Source organism: Lotus japonicus, chromosome 4 (assembly GCF_012489685.1).
Source record: "Lotus japonicus ecotype B-129 chromosome 4, LjGifu_v1.2".
In the NCBI taxonomy this organism is placed as follows: Eukaryota; Viridiplantae; Streptophyta; class Magnoliopsida; order Fabales; family Fabaceae; genus Lotus; species Lotus japonicus.
The window spans coordinates 4,985,099-5,003,943 of NC_080044.1; the positions used below are offsets into that span (position 1 = coordinate 4,985,099).

At 38.3% G+C, this 18,845-nt stretch overlaps 2 protein-coding genes across 2 annotated transcripts; one reads left to right on the forward strand and one right to left on the reverse strand.

Moving 5' to 3' along the window:
• Window positions 1-1,737: 1,737 nt before the first annotated feature.
• LOC130714773 (protein trichome birefringence-like 12) lies at window positions 1,738-5,733 on the forward strand. Its single transcript, XM_057564719.1, has 4 exons — window positions 1,738-2,354; window positions 4,103-4,240; window positions 4,511-4,760; window positions 5,070-5,733. The coding sequence occupies exons 1-4, from the start codon at window positions 1,753-1,755 to the stop codon at window positions 5,361-5,363; spliced, it is 1,284 nt and encodes a 427-aa protein (XP_057420702.1). The 5' UTR covers window positions 1,738-1,752; the 3' UTR covers window positions 5,364-5,733.
• A 2,563-nt stretch (window positions 5,734-8,296) lies between these two features.
• LOC130715608 (glutamyl-tRNA reductase 2-like) lies at window positions 8,297-10,798 on the reverse strand. The gene is made up of 3 exons (XM_057565725.1): window positions 10,495-10,798; window positions 10,168-10,409; window positions 8,297-9,715 (listed from the first exon to the last, which is right to left on the reverse strand). Exons 1-3 carry the CDS (start codon window positions 10,730-10,732, stop codon window positions 8,588-8,590), a joined length of 1,608 nt encoding a protein of 535 aa, XP_057421708.1. The 5' UTR covers window positions 10,733-10,798; the 3' UTR covers window positions 8,297-8,587.
• Between the last annotated feature and the right edge of the window lie 8,047 nt (window positions 10,799-18,845).

Sequence of the window (18,845 nt, forward strand, 5' to 3'; positions counted from 1 at the left end):
ATTTTTTGGAGAATGAAATCTAATTCACCCGTATTTTAGATGAATAAAACTATTTAACCCTTAATATTAATACATAGCTTCAATTTACTAACTTGCTGCAAACCCAAGGGTAAAATGGTCATGAATGGTCAGTAGACCTAATGGATAATTTTATAATTTAAACATTATTGTAAATTGTCATCCTAATGTTCTTGTTGAGGAACTTTTGCACTCTAACGTAGGTGATGTGCAAGAAATTCGCTCGTATCCATTTAGTGAAGTAATTGACTTCTACAATGATGAAGCACATTCGATTTGACCGAGTAATGATTCATTCACATTTCTCTTTCTCTTCTTTCTCATTTTCACTTCTTCCTATCTATATTTGCAATGAGAGCATTTCCTAGATGACCTTCGATTATTTCCTAACATTTCTTTTACTCGCCAATAAAGAAAGCAAGTCAGCTCGGCGTTTTGTTTCAAATGTATGAATTCATCTTAAGCAAAGCAAACTAATCGACTAAAGCTCAAACTAGTTCCAAGTTTTGTAAAAGTTGAGGCTCTTTAGTTTGGTAAGACCATCTCCAATGGTTTCAACATTCAACACCCTCAACACTCCACTTTTTTCTCTTCCCAACACTCCACATCACCTTCTCTTTCCAGTTCAACACTTCATTCAACTTTTACCCACTCCAATGGTTTTTCATTCAACACCCTACCCCCTACCCCACCACTTTTTTTATTTCATATTTTGATTTAATTTTATATTTTTCTTTTTATGATTTCATAAAATTAAAATTTTTGATAAAAATTAAATTAAATAAACTATTATCGATTTAATTTAATTTAATGTTTTTTTTTGTTTTTTTAAATTAAATTAAATTAACGTAATATTTTTTTAACGTAAATTAAATTAAAACACTTAACAATTTAATATTTTTTTAAAAAAATATACACAATAATTTATTTTATTTTATTAACTTCAAATGGAAGAAAAGAAACTAAGCACACAATAATATATTTTATTTCAAAGCAAAGGGGATAATAGAAAGATAATAAGATGAATAAGATGATGGAAAACTTGGTTTTTTTCTTTCGGTGTCCAATTCAAACGAACAAAGTCTCTATTTATAGAGAAAAAAAATCATGAATTTTGGTAAAAAAGTATATTTTTAAAATTTTTTTAAATGAAATAATTGAGTTGGAAAGATTAGGATAAACGAAAATCGCCCGGACCAATCAAACGGAGCCATGTGTTGATCTGCAACCCCTCTCTCTTCACTGGGTCCCACACGCAGGTTTTAACTATGTTTAATTTTTTCAACTCATCTCTCCCCCTTTCAACTTTCTAACACTTCATTTAAACACCATTACACACCCCTTTCAACATTAAACACCCTCAATTCAACACCATTACAGATGGTCTAACCACTATTGTTACTTCCATAAGTAATACTTCCATAAGTAACAGACGTCTTCACTAGTTTAATGACCGGTCCGGTTTTTAAAATATTGAAATGATTACATTTGTCAAGGAGAGCTGGATTTGCCATCCCTACCATTAGATTTCACACCCCCCATTTTCGGATTTTTAAGTTCCGAATTATTTCAGAATTATAAATTCCGAAATTAATTCGTGATTTGTAGTGCAAAATACATGTAACACCCAACTTTTGAGTGAAAAAATGCTTCGGAAACCTTATTTCTGAAATATTTCGGAAACTAAGTTTCCGTAAGTGGGGTGACATTTTTAATGAGTAAGTGCTAAATCTAATGATCTTTGTCAAGCCTTCTCAATGTGGAGGTTTTGGCTCAGGCAATGAACTCAATTCCAGCATTAGAATGTCGCCAAAGCTACCCTCACATCTCATCCCTTCCCTCATCTTCCTAACACTCGTATCCCTCTACTTCCTCTCTTCACTCCTCTCTCTTCACACACCTTCATCTTCATATTCATCTTCTTCATCTTCAACCTCAATCTCCAAATGCAACCTCTACAGAGGCAACTGGGTCTTCGATCCCGATCGCACCCCACTCTACGACGACACCTGCCCCTTCCATCGAAACGCATGGAACTGCATCAGAAACCAGCGTCAAAATCTGAGCTTCATCAACTCCTGGAAATGGGTACCTCGGGGCTGCGATTTGCCCCGGATCGACCCGTTTCGGTTTCTGGGTTTGATGAGGAATAAGAATGTTGGGTTCGTTGGGGATTCGCTCAATGAGAATTTCTTGGCTTCGTTTCTCTGCATTCTAAGGGTTGCTGATAAGGGTGCACGGAAATGGAAAAAGAAGGGTGCTTGGAGAGGTGCCTATTTTCCCAAGTTCAATGTCACTGTTGGTTATCATCGTGCTGTTTTGCTCTCCAAATACCAGTAAGCATAAGATTCTTATTAAACAAAGTCTATTTGATTCAGAATTCTGCATCTAGTTATGGAACTCATTGCCAAATAGTCTCTAATTGTCTAGTCTAGTGTGTATTTCACATGAAGGCTTAGGTTCCTTGGGATTTGTCTAGGTATTGAACTTATGGTAGAAGATTGATAGTAACCGACCGGTGCCATGACGTGTTGTTGGCACTCATTGTTGAGGGGTTCCACATTGACTAAAGATAAGGCTAATATAATCCTTATAAAGGGTAGAGCAATCGTCACCCACTTTTGGGTAGAATTAGACCTAGCTCAAATTTTTAAGATCTAATGGTTGAGTTTGATAGGTGGTTGTTTAAGGAGGTTTAAGTTTCGAATTTGTTCATGGACTATGATAGTTGTGTTTTGAACTTTAAATTTGAGGGCTAATGATGCTATCTTAGCAAAGTGAAAATAGAGAGGAGCAATTTGTTCAATATTATTACTCAACTGAATGATACAACTACAGGGTGAGGTAACTTATATATATAAATGAAAGTTGCTCTGCAAACTGCAAAGTACATATGCACAGTTTTGTCAAATAGCGGTTATAGTGGCTCTATAGCGTAGCACTCTGAGGGATCACAGTTATTCCGCTATTGTCCGCTATTTTTTTCTATGAAGACTTGAAATAGCGGATTTTTGGCTTTCCGCTACTTTCGGCGATCCGCTATTTTCCGCGACCCGCTATTAACAACACTGCATACGCATGATCTTATCTAACTAATTGTAAGTTGTAACTAACAGTAGCTAGAGCTAACAGACTGTCACTCAGATCTCTAACAGCCAACTAACTTGTTACCACTAATAATGCTCTAGCTGGCAGAATTTGTTGATTACGATTTGTTCTTGTTGGGTTGCTAATTGCTATAATTTGTCCTGCTGTCAGTTCAGTTGCTAATAGCATAATTCCAATGTATAGTTATCTTCCATATACTGACTGCAGGGTGCAGTCTATTTTATAATTCAGAAACATAATTAGACATGCTTATGAAGATATACAAATACAACATAAAACCAGAAATATAAAGACTGTAACTGCACAGTACATATCAGAAAATCTAAAAAAATACAATTTATTCGCCTGTTTAATTAAGGTGCATAACATGCCTGTTACATCTTCTGCATTGCATTAAGAAATTCACTTTTCCCTGCATCATATTAGTCCCAATTTCCTTATCCACCAAAGAAAGCAATTATACTACAGTAAATACATGCATCTGAAGGAAGATACAGTGCTGCTTGCTCCTCACATTTCCTGTGTAGGATTTTAACAACATATTATATTGTTATATTATATAGTTCGCTTTGGTAAATATGTTTATGGATTTTGGATGGCCTCTTTTTCTGGTTTCAATATCACTACTGTGTTCAATTTTAACAGGGTGGGGGAGAGGACTTTTGAATTAACTAGTATCGATTTTATTGGACTCCTCCAGTGAATAATTGTCATAATTTGACTTCATTAATAATGGGATAAAAAAATGGCAATCCAAAAAGTCATGATCTCTATTTTCTTCTGTCATTCGAGCATGCTCTCTAGACTTTCATCTTTCAATTTCCACTTTATTCCTCAAGAGGTTTTAATTTTTATAATTTTCATCTACTGACTCTACGTCAACTCTTGTTAAGTGTCTCCTATTTTCTAAGTGCTTGTTAATTTGATGTAATTCTTGAAATGGCAATCTTATGTGCTCATTACTGATTAAACAAAGGTGGCAGCCAAAAAAATCTGAAGCTGGGGTGGAAGATCCATCAGAAGGTATTTATCGAGTTGATGTTGATGTTCCTGCTGATGACTGGGCTAAAATTGCTGGCTTCTATGATGTCCTGGTGTTTAATACTGGTCACTGGTACTTCTCTCTAACTTTTCTTGAATTTTGAATTATAAAGAGTTTTGGCTGCCTTCATGCTCTATTAAAGAGTTGTTGAATGAATTAAATAGGTAATAATAGGGAAAACTTTAAAAAGAATAGGACATTACTTGTAATGCAATACATGTTTTGATGAAACTGATTACTTTTGGGTTCCCCCTCTTATTTTTATCATCCATTCCAACTCTTGTTTTTATCTTCCTTTCCAATGATTGAATATATAGATTTACTCAACTTTTTCTTTAACAGGTGGAATTATGACAAGTTCCCGAAAGAGAAACCTCTTATCTTCTATAAAGGAGGACAACCAATATTCCCTCGGCTTGGGATGTCGGATGGACTTAAAGTTGTAATTAGTAACACAATCGCATACATACAAAAAGAATTTCCTGGAAACACGCTTAAGTTCTGGCGTTTACAATCCCCAAGGCACTTTTATGGTGGAGACTGGAATCAAAACGGTAGCTGCTTATTCAACAAGCTGCTTGAGGAGAATGAGGTGTGTGTTCTGAAACTTGCCTTGATTTTATTAGGTTTTCCCCCAGCTAATCATTTTCCTGGTTCTCCAGATTCATTATACTGTGAAATTCCAATACTACAAGATATATTTTCTCAAATTTCATTGCCATGTACCAGAAGAATATCTCACATAAACATCCAACTCTAGATCGCATTTGATAAAAGTTTCTTTTTTTGTTTTAAATGACTTGAATGCTGCACGTTTTTGAATGGCTTGTTCACTGTTGTTCTCTGCCCTGTTTGTTTTCAAGCATTGGCATTAAATAATGTGGTTCTAATACCTGGACAGCTTGACTTATGGTTTGAACCTGGGAACAACGGAGTTAACAAGGAAGCAAGGCAGATGAATTTTGTGATTGAAGAGGCATTACGAGGCACCGATATCCAATTGCTCGACGTAACTCATTTAAGTGAATTTCGAGCCGATGCTCATCCGGCGATATGGTTAGGAAGGAAGGATGCAGTTGCGATTTGGGGTCAGGATTGCATGCACTGGTGTTTGCCTGGTGTCCCTGACACATGGGTAGATATATTGTCACAACTGATACATGATCATCGTTTTGGAAGAAATGGTGGGATATAGAAACTGGAGAAGCTAACAAATTCTATCTTACACACCATACACTGAAATTTTCCACTGGAGATGCTGATGGTGCCAAGTTCTGAGGACCAAGATATGAGTTTTTTGTGCATAAAATGTTGAACAAAAGCTTTGGCTCCCATGATCTTTGATGAAAGAAGCGATTAACTTGGTCGAGCATAAGCTGTATTGAAATCAGCTCCTTTATACAGTTTATCATAGGAACCTTGTAAAGAACTAGCATTGAATTCTTTCTGTCAGATTATTAGTCATATTGGGAAATCATTTATTCAAAATGGTGATATATAGGAATTGCATCACATTTGGCTAATAAGCTGATGGGGTGCAATTTAAAACACAGCGAGTGCATCAACCCTTTAATTAGTCAACTGTTAGCATTCTTGGATTAGTTTTTTATTTTCTTATAATCAAATTTGACACACAAAAGTTATTCACAGATGATTCTTTGTAATAAGTCATAGCAAACCATACTTGATTTAGCCAGTGATAGAATGAGAAAATTAAGGACCACTTAAGTGTGTTTTAGAGGATTGCAAGTCATGCATTATAAAATGTTCAAGTCATGCTTTACAAAACTTTTTAATGTAAGAATATATTATAAAGTATTTATATACTAAACATAATTAATTTTACTCTCTCCATTTAAAAATGGTTGTTACTTAAAGTTATTCACGTAGTATAATAACTCATTAATTATTAAAGAAAATGATAGTTATTGGTTAAGTAATTGATGCGAATTGTAATATGAGAAAATAGTGTGTGTGAGAAAATGAGAATAAATCACGATTGTTAGATCTAATCATGAATGATTTGGATTAAATCAAATTAATGGTCATGTGATCATTTAAAAAAGTCATGTGATTTTTTAAAAAAGTCACATGACTTCATGTTTTAATCTAGATCATTCATGATTAGATCTAACGGTCGTGATTTATTTTCATGTTCTCATATAAAAACACATTTCTCATAAGATATATCGAACTCAAAATTATATAAAATCCTATTTAATTCCATAAAGAATCAGAATTTCAAAATTATTTTATTTTCCATCGAACTCAAGATTTTCTTTAAATTGATTTTCCAAATATTTTTAATTTTGAAACGTTAATGTTATGAACACCAAATCTTCTTCAGATTTAAATCAAACCCTATATATTGAGTTTTAGAGAGATTAGAAAGTATAGATTTTATTTTGAGTGAGTTGAGATTGTCTTTGTCAAAATGATCTTAAAATTCATCTAAAATCTTACTCTATTTTGTAGATTTTACTAGTGCATCTGGTTATTATGCGTTACACGTATGGTATTTTTGTTTTTTTTAATATGATTAACATAATTTACGGACATATTTGTTTTTTGAAATTACTTTTATAGTCAAAGTAAAATCTATTTGTTGATCCGGAATATAAGAGTGCTTTTATAAGTTGTTTATTTTATTTTTTGAGTTTTGATTAATTTTTAGGGTATTGGTTTAACTATTTCTTTGGGAAGTGTGGGTGGGTGTATTGGGGTCATGGGTGGTTGAAAGTGAAACCATGTGTTGTAACAATTGTACATATTGTTTATTTTTTAGTTGTCGGTTTTGACAACGGCCATAATTTTTCTTAGGATTAGAAGTTTTTCACGTTATATTCTTCTGTTGTTGATTGCGGTCCTACTTATTTTATTTCTTCAGTTATGTTCATAATATTCCAAGTGGAAAATAAGAAATCATTCATCTCTAGCTATTAATTGAACCATCCAAAAACTTCACCTTACTCTTCAAAATCTTAACCATGAATCGTGAATCGTCAACTACACTCCTATTCAAGCTCATCGTTAGTATGTGTCTATGGGAAATCAATGTCTATTCCCCTTTTTCTGTAATGTTAAAAAAAATGAAAAGAATTAGTCTCCAAAGGGCCTCAATTCAGTATTGTAGTGTACAAGAAGAGGTGAGGGTTGAAGCCGCCATAGGAATCGGATAAAATGAGGACCATTTCAAGGAGTGTTTACTTCTGAACCCGTTCCATCTTGGCCCTGATATTTTCTTCTATCAAGGAAGTTTCTGTCTCAAAATCATACATTCTGTTAAGAGAGCGCATATTCTCGAGTACTTCATTCAAACAACGATTCTCATTCCCATCGCACCTCAAATGCTGCATAGGACCATGAAGAAGCTTATTCACAATGCCCATACTAAGTGAATATATTGCATCTTTGTGCTCCTGGAGCTCTGGTATTGGAACCCCACTCATCTGCCAAGTTAAAACAATACAAGAGTGATCTTCTGTCCTGATTTCTCATAACATACATTTGTTAAACAAAATTAAGGATACAAAAATTCTTGGACCTGTCTGGTTTATAGCATGTTTAGATTAGCTTCTATTTTCTCAGAATCAATTATGAAATCCAGAATCTACTCACATAAGCGAATCGATTCTAACTTCATAATCAATTGTCACAGGATTTCCAAACATGCACTTGAAAATTCTTGTCCTCTTATCACTTATATTTACCAAAAAATTCACTTTGTTTTCATTCCATTTCTTGTTTTCAAAGATTCACAAATTAATAACAAACCAACTTCATTTTTCCAAATCATTTGAAAATAGAACAGAAAACAAACTAAAAAGTAAAAACATGAAACAATTTATGAAACTAAACATGCCCATAAATCTCAATTTTTCTCTTATATACCTTTGACATCCACTCAGTGACTTCCTTAACACCACGGTTCTGGGAGAGAGCGACAACATAAATCCCGAACTCATTCAGTTTTACAACTACTAACTACTTCAATTATTCAGCTCAAATAAAAACTTCTCCCACTTTGTGGGAAGAATAGATTTCTGCCCCATACTTGATTTAGTTAAGATAGAATGAGAAAATTAAGGACAAAAAAAAAGTTATGTTAAATAATACACACTTAAAGCATCCAAACTTCAAAGGTAAATATTACACTATCTAAAACAATGTTATTAAGTATACAAGCAAAGAAGGTTCAAAAAAAAAAAAGTATACAAGCAAAGAATCTCTGTTGTCATGAGAATCATGAATCGTCAACTACACTCCTATATCAATGTTTATTCCCTTTTTAGTTTAGTTAAAAAAAATAAAAGAATTAGTCTCCAAAGGGCCTCAATTCACTATTGTAGTGTACAAGAAGAGGTAAGGGTTGAAGCCGCACTAGGAAACGTATAAAATGACGACAATTTTAAGGAGAGTTTACTTTTGAACCCGTTCCATCTTGGCTTTGATCTTTTCTTCTATCAAGGAAGTTTCTGTCTCAAGATCATACATTCTGTTAAGAGCGCGCATATTCTCGAGTACTTCACTCAAACAACGATTATCATTCCCATCACACCTCAAATGCTGCATAGGACCGTGAAGAAGCTTATTCACAATGCCCATACCAAGTGAATATATTGCATCTTTTTGCTCCTTTGAGATGTCATTACCCATCTTCGACAAACACTTCTCCACCTCAGAGGAACTAATCCTTTCAGCATAAGCTCTAAATTTCTTAATAGTAGGTACAGTTTCCAAGGAGTCTTTCCACGCTTCGAATTTATTCAACTCCTCCTGGATTATTCCTCGCGCTTCCATAGCTTTCTGGAGCCTGTCCTCCTTGTTTGCTGCAACAACTTCCCGAAGATCATCCACATTGTACACAAGTGCGGTCTCCAGATCTGAAACCCCCGGTTCAACATTCCTAGGCATAGATATATCAATGAAAAGTCGTCTCCTTGCACCTTGGCTAACTAGAGGAAGCCTCTCCACATTCTCTTTTGAGAATAGAGGAGATTCAGATGCTGTGCTGGTGAAGATTACATCAGCTTCAGCAGCACAATCAAGCATTTCTGAAAGAGGTCTGAAAACAATGTCAGCATCTTTCATCTCTCGCCTAATGGCATTGACTTTCTCTTCAGTTCTGTTAACAATCACCATCTTTTTGCACCCTTTTGCAGCCAAGTTCTTAATCACAAGTCTACCCATCTTTCCTGACCCAATTACTAACACTCTGGCATCAGCAAAGGAAGACTCTGAAAGCTTCATCTGTGCCAGCTCCACAGCAGCAGAGCTAACAGAAACTGATCCAGAAGCAATGTTAGTCTCGCTCCGAACCCGCTTCCCGGCAGAGATTGCCTGCTTGAACATCCCACTCATCATCTGACCAAAACCAGACACTCCTTGTCCAGTTTTCACAACTTGCTTCACCTGAGCAAGAATCTGACCCTCCCCTAGAACAAGGGAGTCAAGCCCAGCAGCTACTTCAAACAAATGCTGTGTGGCATCCTTGTTATACAGCAACATCTGGTGCTCCTGGAGCTCTGGTATTGGAACCCCACTCATCTGCCAAGATAAAACAATACAAGAGTGATCTTCTGTCCTGAACTCCTGATTTCTCATAACATACGTTTATTAAACAAAATTAAGGATACAAAATTCTTGAACCAGTCTCATTTATAGAATGTTCGGATTAGCTTCTATTTTCTCAGAATCAATTCTGAAATCCAGAATCTACTCACATAAACGAAGCGATTCTAACTTCAGAATCAGTTGTAAGAGGATTTCGAAACATGCATTTTAAAAAACTTTTCCTGTTATCTCACTAATATTTACCAAAAAATTCACTTTGTTTTCATTCTATTTCTTGTTTTCTAAGATTCACTCACTAATAACAAAACAAGTTCACTTTTCCAAATCATTTGAAAATAAAACAGAAAACAAACTAAAAAGTGAAAACATATATGAAGCAATTTATGAAACTAAACATGCCCATAAATCTCAATCTTTTTATATACCTTTGACATCCACTGAGTGACTTCCCTAACACCACGATTCTGGGAGAGAGCCACAACATAAATCTCAATCCGGTTACAAGTGCTAAGAACAGCAGCTTCTTCAATATGATTCAAACCACAAAGCTCTTCAATCACCTGAGGCCATTTCTCTTCAGCGATCGCAAGCTTCTCACGTAGCTCAACCGGAGCAGTATGAACATTCAGTCCAATGGCAATGATGCTACTCTTTTCCTTCGTATATCCTACAAAGAAACAAACAGAGACACAATCAAACACAAAAACCTTAAACTCCACAACACCCCACAACGTGAACAGATCAAAACTCACTGTCGGCGGCGGAAGACTTGAGCAACTCGAGAGGGGAAAGCTTGGAAACGACGGCGTTTTTGGGGACTGGATTTTGCGCGAGGTTGCTGCATCTGGGGTTGAGAGAGAGTCGAAGGGTTGAGGAGGAGGGTTTGGAGAGGATGCGGATTTGATTGGGCGGTTGAGAAGGACAGCGGCGGGAGGAGGGAAGCGCGGCGGTGATAGTGGCGGCGGCGGAGGAAACATCCACGGCCGCCATTGGAGGAGGAGAAGTTGACGAATGAAGAATGAATAATGAAGGAAGGAAGTTAGGAATGTTAATATTAATATGACTATTATTATTATTATTATTATTATTATGTATCTTGTTCTTTATAGATCTCAATTCTCAAACAAACAAACGCGTTTATCTTTTCTTATATATTGATTTTTTGCACATGTCTAAATTATTTTACTAAATTTCAATGTATCTATCATGCAAATCTCCTAAGATTTATCTTACATAAAAATCTCCTAATATATTTTTCATCCTAACTAATATTAGGATAATTTTACTTAATAATTGAGTTAGATGTAATTATTATCCGATAGAGTTTATCTTCTTCATTTTCACATGCTAAAATTAAGGTTTTTTTTTGGTAGATTCATTTTCAATGGATTGAAAACAAAATTAAGTTTATCTTCTTGATTTTCACATGTGTTTACACTAACGAATTGTTAGTTATTCATATTATAAATTAGATCCAAGAGAAAATATGATAATTCCGAAGTATCATAACTGAAGTATTTATCTGTACATTTTGAATTTCTTATCTACATTATTAGTTTTAAAAATGTAAAATATCATAGGAGTAGTTAATGGGTAATGATATATACACACCTCTTTTTTTATACACTTCATTTCCACCTATTTTTATTTCTATTTCTCTCCTCTTATCATCTATCACATCTTATACTTTCTCACTCTTACTTTTTCTTTGAGTAAATAGCCATTTTGGTCCTTGGTTGTGTATAGCGGTAATGAATTGGTCCTCCACTCTAAAAATTGGTCTTTTTCAATCCTTAAATGTGTCGACGTCGGTCAAGTTAATCCTTTTCTTCAATTTCCCGTTAGTCCTTAGACGGAAAAGGCTAAATGTCACATTTTTTTGCACGTTGGCATCCTACGTGGCTCTCCAACGCAGAATGAAAGTATGTAAACACATTCAGGGACCAAAATGAGGTTTTACTTCACCAAAATCACGTGGCTCTCCAACAACTTCTTCTTCTTCTCCTGATGACAGCCACCACCACCGCCTGGTCCCTCTCCTTCACGCACAACACACTCATCACCACCACCACCATGTTCTTTTCCTCTCTCCCTTGCTGCACCAACCCACAACCGTCACCACCATGGGCCAAAACGCCACCACCACGCGTTTTCTCCTCTGCTCCGGCGAAGCCCAGACGCGAGCACCACCATCCCTCACACCCAGCACCATGAACGACCCACCACGGATGCAAAAACCAGAGAGAAAATGAAACCCTAAAACCGCCACCTTCAAAGCCCAATCTCCGGCGAACCACTGAGCTTTTGGAGAAACCAACATCACCACTGTACTCCCCTCACCGTTCGCAACAAAACCTCTAAAGAAATCATCCGCTTATCAGGTCAAACTCATCCCTCATGTACCAAAATCATCCGCTTATCACAAAAAAAAAAAAACCAAAATCATCCCTCACGCTTCCACACACACTCTCCTCCTCCTCCTCCTCCTCCTTCATCATTAAACCCATCTTCATCTCTCATCCTCTCTCCATCCGCTGATAGAATTCTGAAAAATCAGTGTCAAAGATCGGTTTTTTTGTGCCTCTGCTATGTTTTCGAGTGAAATTTTCCAATTTCTTCATCTGGGTCGTTCTGTTTTTGTTCTGGGCATGGCTAATTTCAGATTACAAGGTCAGAGCTTTTTTTTTTGGGATTGTTGCTCTGTGAAACTGTTGCTCTGTGATAGTGGTGCGAATGGAGGAGCGATTTGGGTGATGGTGGTGCAAATGGAGGAGGGGAAGTGGTGGCAGTGGTGTTTGGGGTTTGGGTTTCGAAGGTCAATGGTGATTTGGGGGTTTGAAGGTCAGTGAAAAGGATTGGAGGAGAGGACGGCAGGCCTAAGGTGTATGGATGGTGGTGGTGTGACGGATCCGCAGAAGAGAATGGGAGGTGGGATTGAATATCTGGGTTCTGGTGGAGATGAAGATTAAGAAATCTGGGTTAGATGAAGAAATCTGAGTTACTAGGAATCTGGTTTTCTGTAAAAGGGATTTTGACATCTATGGCAGATTTAAATAGAGTTTTTGGGTGCGGCTTTTCTGGATTAGTTGCAGGTCTTTTGCTTAGAATGTGAAAATTGGATCTTGTGGTGTTGTGTTTTTTAGTGCTGCAGTGTTTTGTGGTGATTTTGCAATGTGTCTTTTGTTTTCTCTTGGTGATTTGTAGTGTGGGAGATGTGGTGCGTTTGCAGGTGTGGTTTTACTGATAAGGTTGATGGGGGTTTGTCTCTGTTGTGTTAAAGAGCAGGAAATCAGATCCATTAGTATTGTTTTATCGTCACATATGTCAAAGTAATGTTGCTGTCTGTTAAAGCCATTAGAGGTACTGTGGAAAAAGATGATGTTTCTGGGATGGGATGATGGACAAGAAGGAGGCGGAGGAGGGAGAGAGAGAGTGGAAGTGTGAGGGATGAATTTGACCAGTTTTTTTTGAAGGGGAAAAGAAAACTTGCCACGTAGGATGCCTACTTGGAAAAAAAAAGTCATTTGGCCTTTTCCGTCTCAGGGACTAACGGAAAATTGAACCAAGGACTAACTTGACTGACGGCAACACATTCAAGGATGAAAAACGACCATTTTCAAAGTATAAGGACCAATCTGTCACCGGTATACACAATCAGGGACCAAAATGGTTGTTTACTCCTTTTTCTTTTCTTCCTATCTCTCTCTTCCTTCACCTCATTTCACCTCATTTTGAGGTGTGAATAAATAATTATTGGTAGTTAATAATTAGAGTATTGGAAATTGGAATGCGTTGAATGGGAATGGGTCCTTGGTCCACCACCCATGTGTTTTATAGTTTTCTGGTCAATCATTTACTGCACCAAATCAACCAACCCATCTGACCAACGAAAAAAGTGAAGTTGGTTCGCGTTTTGTCCACACGCCGGCACGCACCGACCCATTCTTCAACTACTTCCTTTGGACCAAGCTCCAATTCTCACTCCCTACGTACAAAATCAACTTACACAAATTGGCTTATAATAAGAAATTGAAAGAATATATTTTCACAAATAAACCCAACTATATAACTACAATATGTGACGCGGTAGTTGATCATTTTATCCTTTAATTAATTACGAGTCAGTAGTTGAATTAATGTTTTCGAACGATAGTTGAAGCGGTAAAAGTTAAGGGATATATGTGTTGGATGAGAAGGTTCAAAGATTAATTCTTAGTGAGTGCAATTTATCTTTCTAATGTATCAAAAAATTAAAAACTCATTCTAATGAAACACATTTTATAATCAGTTATTTATCTCTATTTATGAGCACGACGATAAATGAATTAGATATATAGAATATCTCGATCTAAAAAAACTATAATTTTTTTTTATTTTGTTTATTTTTTTATAAAAATCCGGTACTCGGTCACCGTTTAGATATCGCAAGATTCAGGATTTAATCACAGTTAAGGCTCATCATCTCTCGGATTGAACCGAGAGTTTTTTCCACACACTCAGTCTGTGTTGCCAACTGAGCTACTCCTCTTGGACAGGGCGTCAGTGACATGAAGACCAACAAAGGTTCACTCCTAGGTATGAGCGCTAAGGGATATCTCTAAGGAGGGTTGTCACCTAACTGAAATTTCATTGGATATTAAGGGTTCGAAACCTTGACTTATGAGAATGTGTGAGTTAAACCTGAAACCTGTGACCAACTATGCCAACTTAAGTTGGCTCAAAATAATTTATTATGATGCAATTGTCAGAAGTAAGTTTTAATATCTAAAATATTATTCAGCTAATTTCTTCTTTATTTATTCCGGTTAAGTATTTTTGATATATACATGTACAAGTTAAGCTATGGTAGCTATCTGTGGGGCAATACTTTAGGCGTAAATTGAGTATTATGTGTCATGCGTCAAAGCTAATAAGATGTGGTAGCTATGGATGGGTAAGAGCATATGACTTAGGTCCATTATGCATTTTGTACTCTCTAGGGTTTGGTTCCCAATTACATGTGTACAGTGTACTGCTCTTAAGATAGTTTCTAATTGGAGCTGTAATTGAGAAACATACTAAGTTTGATGTTGTGGTTAATAAAGAAAAAGCTTCAATTTCTAGTCAAGTAGTGCATTGTTAGGCCTTAACCTGCATCACAAGTATGGATGTGGTAGGAAATCTCTTCCCCACCAAGGAACCCTAGCAGAGCTACTCTAAAACAAAAGAGAAAATTAACGTGAAAGATAAATTGTTGGCTGAAGCCGTTTTCTTTGATAAATTGTAAAAGAGACAATAGCACAGTACTTATACTTGTAAAATAAAACCCTACAGGAGATGCCCATATATTGGGCTTAATCTCATGTTATTTCTTAATATATGCTCTTAATAGATAAAGGCCCAAATGACTATTTCTTTAAAATAAAGTCTTTCAAATAATCAGGTTTCTTCCCCTTTCTTTTAGACTTGCGTTTCAGCTTTTGTTTGTGCAATTGGGCCGGCCCACCACTTCTACCAATACTTTCCCCTTGAGAAAAAGCCTTGTCCTCAAGGCTAGCGGGTTGAACAAGCTGGGCGGGTCGGTTTGAGGCAGCCGTTGGGGATGGGATACAGCTGGTATCCACTGGAGACTTTGTTGAGCTGCTCGTGGGCCCCGCGTGAGAAAGGAGTGGAGGAGAGCCAGCGTTGGATGTTGAACCAGCGTGGGATGGCAGGTTTGAAAGAGAGAAGTCAGGGTCAATGGTACTTTGTTTCACGTGATTTACAGAGTGTAGCTCCAAAGTGTCATTTTCTAAGTTTGTAGATTCATTCAAACCTGCCAAAGCACCATGTTCCAAAGCCTTCCCCTTCTCGCTCTGGCTGTTCTTACCCACGGCCAAATTCGCCGGCGCCAGGTTCAAAGCTTCACCGGCGCCAAATTCGTCGGCGCTAGCCTTCCCCGTCGTGCTCGGGTCGTCCCCTCCCATGTCCAGGTTCGTGGTTTCGCCGTGCAAGGAGGCTCCACCAACGTGGGTGGAGTTGGCGTCCTCGGTTCCTGGATCGGAACTTGCAGAGGACAGCTCCGGCGGTGACTTGAGCTTGTTGGAGCGTGACAAAGCACGCCGGACCTCCTCTTCCTGATGGAGTGTTGATGTGGCTTCCTGAGAGAGCACCGCCGCTGGGTTGAGAGGGTCACCGTCGTCGTGGAGCGCCGGTACAGTGGAGGTGTTCGCTGGCGGCGCACCGTGGTAGCGGCGAAGGAGGGAGACGTGAAAAACCGGGTGTAGGCGACTTGTTGGCGGAAGCTCCAGTTCATATGCCACCTCTCCGACGCGCTGCCGGACTTGAAAAGGTCCAAAGTATCGCTTAGCCAGTTTCTGAGAGGAACGACATTGAAGAGTCTGTTGGCGATAAGGTTGTAGGCGGAGGAGGACCCAATCACCCACGGAGAAGGTAACATCCTGTCTATGTTTGTCCTTCTCATGTTTCATCAGGTCTTGTGCTCTCTGCAAGTTGGCTCTAATTGTTAACAATATTATGTCCCTCTCTTGCAACATGTCTTCCAAAGTCTGAACCGCAGTGCTTCCAGGCACATAGTCACGAATGGATGGTGGTGCCGGCCATAGAGGCCCTGGAAGGGAGTCATGCGAATGGCGGAGTGCCAACTTGTGTTGTACCAATATTCTGCTAAGTGAAGAAACTTGTACCAAGTTTTGGGATGTTCACCTGCAAAACAGCGGAGGTAGGTTTCCAAACAACGATTTACAACCTCTGTTTGCCCATTTGTTTCTGGGTGATAAGCTGTGCTAAATTTCAGTGTTGTTCCTTGGACTCTAAACAGATCACGCCAAAAGTGGCTGAGGAAGATGCTATCGCGGTCTGAGACAATTGATTTGGGCAATCCATGAAGCCTACAAATCTCAGTTGAGAATCGCAGAGCCAATGATGCAGATGTAAAGTGGGTTGGCAGCGCAATAAAATGGCCAGACTTTGTGAAGCGGTCCACTACAACCCAGATGATTGTGTGACCATGAGAGGAAGAAAGATTGGTGATGAAATCCATCGAAATTTCTTCCCACACCTGAGCTGGACTGGGTAAGGGTTTGAGTAACCCTTGTTTCTTCTAGGTTTGGTATTTGTTTTGTTGACAAACTAAACATTCTCTAATGTAAGTTTGTACATCTTTGCAGATTCCTGGCCAATTGAAGGAGGCCATGATTCTAGCCAGTGTTGGCTTCTGTCCAGAGTGACCAGAAATTGGCGTGGCATGGAACTCTGCCAAAATAACTTGGCGCCAAGAGTTGCTGTCTGGTACAAACAATTGCCCCTTATAATGCAAAAGATTGTCTCTAAGCTGGTAATCTGAAAGAGAACAAGTGTCATTGATGAGCTGCTGTCCTTGGGGTGTGTTGTAGAACTTGCGAAAATCAGCTAACAGTGCGGGCATGGGTGATGACAACGACATCAGAAGCTGTGGGGTGTCTGAGTTGACACGGGATAATGCATCGGCAACACGATTAGTCTTCCCAGGTCTGTAATGTATCTCAAATTGAAAGCCTAATAATTTTGTTGCCCATCTTTGTTGCTCAGGTGTCTGGTATTGTTGTGTCATTAGATGTTTTAAACTTTGTTGATCTGTGTAAATATGGAAAGGGCTTCCAATTAAATATTGACGCCATTTTTTTACTGCTTCAATGACAGCGTGCATTTCACGGACATAGGCAGATTGAACTTGCCAGCGAAGAGACATTTTCTTGCTGAAAAATGCGATTGGATGCCCCAACTGAGAAAGAACTGCACCTACAGCAATACCAGATGCGTCGGTTTCAACATCAAAAGGCTTAGAGAAATCTGGCAAGGCAAGAATGGGTGCTGAAGTCAGATGCCCCTTTAGAGCTTTAAAAGCAGCCGAAGCCGCATCGGTCCATTGATATTTCCCCTGTTTCAGCAAATCCGTGAGTGGAGCTGCCAGAGTTGCATAATGACGCACAAAGCGTCTGTAGAATCCGGTAAGTCCCAAAAACCCACGTAATTCTGTTATGTTCTGAGGTATGGGCCACTCCTCTATGGCTTGTATCTTGGAGCGATCAGGCTGAACCCCTTTTGCTGATAATATGTGCCCGAGATAATCCACTTGAGAGACCCCAAAAGCACATTTGGAGAGCTTAGCATAGAACTGGTTCTCTTGTAAAACAGATAGGATAGTTTGTAGGTGCTGAACATGGGTGGGTAAGTCCGGGCTATAGATTAAAATGTCATAAAAAAAACCAACACAAACTTCCATAAATAGGGTCTCAAGAGGTCGTTCATTGCAGCCTGAAAAGTAGAAGGGGCGTTAGTTAACTCGAAAGGCATCACTAGGAACTCGTAGTGGCCATCCACAGTACGAAACGCTCTCTTGTGTGTGTCCTTAGGCGAGACCCTAATCTGATGAAATCCCGACCTTAAATCAATCTTAGAGAATATAGTTGAACCTCCTAGTTCATCAAGTAACTCATCTATTGTCGGAATGGGAAAACAGTCCTTAATAGTAATTGTGTTAAGAGCCCTATAGTCCACGCAAAAACGCCAAGACCCATCCTTTTTGCGTATTAGGAGAACCGGAGATGAATATGGACTAGTGCTAGGAACCACAATTCCTTCCTCTAGCATATCCGACAAAATAGTAGCCATTGCCTCTTTTTGGGAATGAGGGTAGCGATAGGGCTTAACCGAAACGGGGTGGGAATCCGGTAGGAGATTAATGTGGTGGTCATGAGGGGGGTAACCCATGGGGTGTGGCGAAGACCTCTTTGAACTGCTGTAAAAGAGCCCAAAGTGCTGAATCAATGTTGGGTGGGGGTTCCTCTAGAGAAGACATCTGAAAAAATCCAGCAACTTCTTGTACAGCAGGGAAACATGTAATGGCATGAAATTCTGCAATAGAATCTGTGTGAATAAGTCTGTTAACAAGAGAATAGGTAGCACAGGTTGGTGGTTCTAGAGGAATTCCTGTGAGTGTGCATGTTGAATTGTTGATGGTAAATGTCATAGATGGAATGGCAAAATCTGTTAATGTAGGGCCCAAAGTTCGCAGCCATTCCATTCCTAACACAACATCAGCACCATGAACATCAAATATGTATAGAGGAACCTGGAAAAAATG